General features: G+C 27.2%; 1 protein-coding gene across 1 annotated transcript; it reads right to left on the bottom strand.

The window, feature by feature from the left end:
* Positions 1 to 367: 367 nt before the first annotated feature.
* On the bottom strand, positions 368 to 1396 carry LOC111716321 (myelin transcription factor 1-like protein). Its single transcript, XM_023491761.1, has one exon. The coding sequence runs from the start codon at positions 1394 to 1396 to the stop codon at positions 368 to 370; it is 1029 nt and encodes a 342-aa protein (XP_023347529.1).
* Positions 1397 to 6670: the final 5274 nt, after the last annotated feature.

Here is a 6670-nt window from a genome sequence, read left to right as displayed (position 1 = left end):
AGTCTTTAAACGCATTTCTGAGCACTTCCTTGAACTCTTCTGAAATGTAAGATGGTTTTTTTAGACTATTCAGTTTTTCATGTTGATAACCTAATTCCTTACTTTTATCATTAGTGTCCTGTTCCTGGGCAGGTTTGGGACCACCTCCTTTTTCATTATCTAACTTCTCATCTTTATCATGAAGGTCCTGTTCCTGGACAGATTCAAGACCACCACCTTCTTTATTACCTAACATCTCACCTTCATCAGGTTTAGGATCATCCCCAGAAACTTCTTTAGGTTTTTGGGTTTTTAATTTATCTTTGTCTTTTCCTCCAATATCATTCTCTACATCTTTAATTTTCATTCAATATCATTCTCTACATCTTTAATTTACAATTTCATTTCTTTTGCTGTTTATCCCTTCCGTTAAATTAAAATGTTGATCCCAATTATCCTCATCTTCTGATGAAGGTGTACTTTTATACACAAAATCAAGATCATCCTCATTTCTTTCAACTATCTCTGTAATCTCAATAATCTTATCACTTTCAACCCTTGGAGTAATTGCTAACCTATCTTGTTCAGAATTTGTGTCATTAGACATTCTTTCCTCTGTGACTCCTGTAACTTCTTTATCCTTTCCCATATCCATATTGTCTTTATCCATAACATCTGAATCTGTTACAACTTCTTCTTTATCTTTTACTATTTCAGTATTGTCTCTTTCCAAGTCATCTGAATCTGTTTCAGTAACTTCTTTATCTTTTACTATTTCAGTATTGTCTCGTTCCATGTCATCTGAATCTGTTTCAGTAACTTCTTTATCTTTTTCCATTTCAGTATTGTCTCTTTCCTTGTCATCTGAATCTCTTTCTGCAATTTCTTTATCCTTTTCCATAGCAGTATTGTCTCTTTCTGCATATTCTATATCCTTTCTCATATCAGTATTTTCTCTGTCCTTGTCATCTGAATCCCTTTCTGCAATTTCTATATCCTTTTCCAAAGCATTATTGTCTCTGTCCTTGTCATCTGAATCTCTTTCTGCAATTTCTATATCCTTTCTTATATGAGTATTATCTCTGTCCTTGTTATTTGAATCTTTTACTGCATATTCTTTATCCTTTTCAAACTCAGTAATGTCTCTGTCCAAGTCATTAAAATCTTCTTCAGAAACTTCTTTATCCTTTTCCATATCAGTGTTTTCTCTGTCATCTGAATCATTTTCTTCAAAATTTGTATCTTTGAAAGTTTCAGAACAATATCTGTCCCATATTTCTGGAGTAATAAGAAAATTAAAAGTATTTAAAATATTTCTTGTAGAGGAAACATTTAAGGAATCAGGTGAAATTGGAGGAACAATTTCAGTGATAACATCACGCTTTACCTCTGGGTTAACATTAGAATTGCTCTTCATATCCTGTTTATTCCTTTTCAAAAAACGCTTTTCCCTTTCTGTCAAATCCTTTTTCATTTGAATAGAAGTCCCCTTGAATGTAGCATTCTCGCCATTTCTCATAAAGGTATCGCACAAACCCCCTTCACTAACTACCACCTTANCTTAATAAGTACTGATATACTGGTACTTATAGTCTGGTACAGGGGTATATATTTATTAATTAATAATTAATTAATTATTTAAAAAAAGTTATATTTAATATTGACACAAGGAGGCATATTGCCAACTATAAGATTCTGTTGATTGGAAATTAATAAGAATATTCTGTAAAAATGTAAGTGTTATCTAATCTTCAATATGTATATGTATATGTATATTAGTATGAATTACTTGTGATATGAAAAAATCTGGAAATAGTTGTAGAAAACTTATAATTAAATCAAATTCCCAAATCAATTTCTGTTAATATCATAATTATAAATTGAAATTGATTTGGGAAGTTTTTAATCTAAGTTCCCAACAAATATATGACACATTTGATATTTAAGAAAAGAAAAAATTATATTTAACATTGTGACTAGGAGGTCAAGGTTAATTATAACTTTTTTTAATAATTAATTAATTATTAATTAATAAATATATACCCCTGTACCAGACTATAAGTACCAGTATATCAGGACTTATTAAGTGTGATTTAAATCAAATTCCCAAATCAATTTCTGTAAATATCAGACTTTGAACTGCAAGATGCTGTTTTTATAACACATTGAATATGTACCGATATAAAATTTAATCACACATAATAAGTATTGATATACTGGTACTTATAGTCTGGTACAGAGGTAAAAGAAATTAGTTGAATATCTTTGAAAATAAAAACTTGAGCAAGGTTTGAAGCAAACTTGCGGGTTTTACAGAATTAATTATTCCTTTTTTTTTCTCCTAATTCAAGAGTTCTAACAACTAACATAAATTTTTTTTAATTATTTATATATTGTGTGTAGGAAATCTAGGAAAAAGAAATTAGTTAATTATCTTTGAAAATAAAATCGTGAGGAAGGTTTGAAGCAAACCTGTCTCAGTTATTTGATCGTAAATATTTTTATGTTTTCTGATTTTCAATGACAAGACCTTTTATAAACACTAATTGATATTTTCCTACCTTTATTGAACCAGAAACTATGTCAATTTAAACATGTGTTGTTTTAATTCATTTTCTCAAAAAAACATCGTTGTGATCTCAATCTTGAGATTGAAATATCACCAAACTTTAAACATCTGTCAAACCTGTCTCACTTATTTAATCGTAAATATTTTTATTTTTTCTGATTCACAATCACAAGACCTTTTATAAACCATTAATTGATATTATCCTACCTTTAATGTACTGGAAACTATGTCAATTTAAAAATGTGTTGTTTTAACCGATTTTCGATAATATCCATATATTTAAATCAAATTCCCAAATCAATTTCAATTCAATCTTTATATATTAACATGCTTTTAAGTGACTTTTAAGCCGTACAACATTACTATCTAACACTTTTGACACATTTGATATTTAAGTAAAGAGTTTATCAGTACTGATTCTTAGTCTTTAAGTATAGAGGAGGGGGGGAATTTTTTCAAGAAATAAAAACCCATACTTTATAATTTATTACATAGAAAGTTTCAAAATGTATATTTTATTTTTTTTCAGAGAGAACAAAATAATTTGCCATGGATAATATGCTACTGGTATAACCCTCTTTCAATGAATTTTTCAAAAATTAATGAAGCAATATGCCTCCTAGTCTCAATATTAAATGTAATTTTTTAAGCATAAAAAATTTAGCCTATAAAATTAGATTTGATAGGGGACTGGTAGCTCCAGTTATTAGCTAAAAAACGCAGTTACTTAATAATTAATTAATTATTAGGTATATTCTAGTAAATATATACCCCTGTACCAGGGGAATTATAGTAAATATATACTCCATTACCAGGTAGATTCTAGAAAATATATACTCCTGTACCCGAGGGATTCTAGTAAATACATACTCCAGTGCCAGGGGGATCCTAGTAAATATATACTCCTGTATATTTAAATCTAATTTCCAAATCAATTTCTGTTAATATCAGAATTATAAATTGAAATTGATTTGGGAATTTTTAAATCTAAGTTCCCAACAACTATAAGACATATTTGACACATTTGATATTTAAGTAAAGTGTTTAAATAGCAGTATATCAGTTCTCATTATGTGTGTTATGAAACAATCATAAAATAGTTGTTGGAAACTTATATTTAAATCAAATTCACAAATCGATTTCAATTCGATTTTTATATGTTATTGTATATTTCATTATTTAAGAGATTGTTGAAAAATATTTTTGTCTTAAATTCAATACAAATAGTGAAATTTTCAATAAATTATACTGTTCTGGATATTCTATCAGACCATGAAAGTGTGTACTTTAATAGAGAAAGATCCGTAAGGAAACTATCTTGTTTGATTGAAGAATATAAAAGATTGAATTGAAATTAATTTGTGAATTTGATTTAAACTATTTTAAGATTGTTTCATAACACACATAATAAGAACTTATATACTGGTATTTAAACACTTTACTTAAATATCAAATGTGTCAAATGTGTCTTATAGTTGTTGGGAACTTAGATTTAAATATAAGTTCCCTACAACCATTTCCAGATTTTTTCATATCACAAGTAATTCGTACTAATTTACTGGTACTTATAGGCTTTACTTAAATATTAATTATGTCAGAAGTGTTAGTTAGTAATGTAATTATATTCTATAATATTGAGATTTACAAATTAAAATATATTTATACATTTATTGAAAATTTCACTATTTGTATTGAATTTAAGACAAAATTGTTTTTCAACAATCTCTTAATTAATAAAATATACAATAATATATAAAGATTGAATTGAAATCGATTTGTGAATTTGATTTAAATATAAGTTTCCAACAACTATTTTATGATTGTTTTATAACACACATAATAAGAACTTATTTACTGGTATTTAAACACTTTACTTAAATATCTAATGTGTCAAGTGTGTCTTATAGTTGTTGGAAACTTAGATTTAAAAATTCCCAAATCAATTTCAATTTATGATTCTGATATTAACAGAAATTGATTTGGGAATTTGATTTAAATATAAAAAATTAAATTATTTACGATCAAATAACTGAGACAGGTTTGACAGGTGTTTTAAGTTCGGGGATATACTGTTGATTGGAAATTAATAAGAATATTCTGTGAAGCTGTAAGTGTTATCTAATCTTCAATATGTAAATGTTTTCTTTTCCAATCAATCAATGAACCTATCAATAAATTTTATATCATATGGTTTGGGATTAGTTGTATCAAAATTTGACCTGTTTATCAGTAACCAAAATTTCAACAGTAACACTTTGTTCCTTCGTAAGAGAACAGCTGAGATGGGTTTCCTAAATCATAACATTTTATATCCATTATACATTAAGTAACTGGGTTTTTTAGCTGATAACTGGAGCTACCAGTCCCCTATCAAATGTAATTTTATAAGCAAAATTATTTATGCTTAAAAAATTATATTTAACATTGACACAAGGAGGCATATTGCTTCATTAATTTTTAAACATTCATTGAAAGAGCGTAAATTTAAAATTATGCTAAACTTGTATCAAAATTTATTTATCACATATGCATTAACAATAAATTCATTTTTAATTCATATATGATAAGTAAGCTGGGTATCATACTTGCTCAAAAGTACTCAGTGTTGCTGGCATGTTATTAGCTAATCAAGTAATAATTAAAGTTACTCACAACCCATCAATCAATCAATCAAACAAGATAGTTTCCATAAGGACAACCTACTATTATAATTTATTTCCTATTAATATCTATAATGGAAAATTCAAGGTTTAAATTTAAGTAGAAATCAATTTTAGGACATATTCCTGAAAAGGGTTCAAGTTTTAAAAGTCACTTCCAAGATATAGATGACTATGCAACTAATTTCCTTAAATTTCTGTTGCAGACATCATAAGTATAGTTCGTACAAATGGCACTGTGTTTACAAAGTCATGTTCATCTATTCCTTTAATATCAGAATTACAAATTGAAATACATTGCTTGATTGATCATTTATTGGCTGCTTAGTTGATTAATTGCTTGATGAATAATTGATTGAATGATTGTTTGTTTTATTGAAGGATAGATTTAAAAACTTACTAAAAACTTATTTGAATGCTTTTGTGAATATTTGTTTGACTGTTTTATTGTTTACTTTAATTGTCATCTTAAATCAAATTCACAAATCGATTTCAATTCAATCTTTATATATTATTGTATATTGCATATTGCATATTGCCAATTTTATAATTGTTTCATAACACAAATAATAAGAACTTATATACTGGTATTTAAACACTTTACTTAATCATCAAATGTGTCAAATGTGTCTTATATTTGTTGGGAACTTAGATTTAAAAATTCCCAAATCAATTTCAATTTAAGATTCTGATATTAACAGAAATTTATTTGGGAGAAAGAATAATAATAAAATGACTAATTTTACATATAAGGCTTAGTACTATTTAAAATTTTGGTCCTTTTTGGGAAAATGATTTAAGACACACTCCACAACACTTTATGATCTTGATTTTTTTATTTTGGTAGTACAAAGTGGTGATAATGTTAATTAAGGAGTTTCCAATCATCTGCTTTGACTTTGTGTGTGGGAAAAAAATATTAATAAAATCATGAATTTTACATATAAGGCTTAGTACTATTTAAAATTTTGGTCCTTTTTGGGAAAATGATTTAAAACACACTCCACAACACTTTAGGATCTTGATTTTTTTACTGTGGCATTAGAAAGTGGTAATAATGATAATTAAGGAGTTTCCAATCATCAGCTTTGACTTTGGGTGTGGAAAAAAAAAATAATAAAATCATGAATTTTATATATAAGGCTTAGTACTATTTAAAATTTTGGTCCTTTTTGGGAAAATGATTTAAAACACACTCCACAACACTTTAGGATCTTGATTTTTTTATTGTGGCATCACAAAGTGGTGATAGTGATAATTGTGGTGTTTCCAATCATCTGCTTTGACTTTGGGTATGAAAAAATAATTATAAAATCATTAATTTTACATATAAGGCTTAGTACTATTTAAAATTTTGATCCTTTTTGGGAAAATGATTCAAGACACCCACCACAACACTTTACGATCTTGATTTTTTTATTGTGGCATTACAAAGTGGTGATAATGTTAATTAAGGAGTTTC

Source organism: Eurytemora carolleeae, unplaced genomic scaffold (assembly GCF_000591075.1).
Source record: "Eurytemora carolleeae unplaced genomic scaffold, Eaff_2.0 scaffold2032, whole genome shotgun sequence".
NCBI lineage: Eukaryota > Metazoa > Arthropoda > Copepoda > Calanoida > Temoridae > Eurytemora > Eurytemora carolleeae.
Note: the sequence above shows the minus strand (reverse complement) of the source record. Positions and strands in the feature narration are given on the sequence as shown.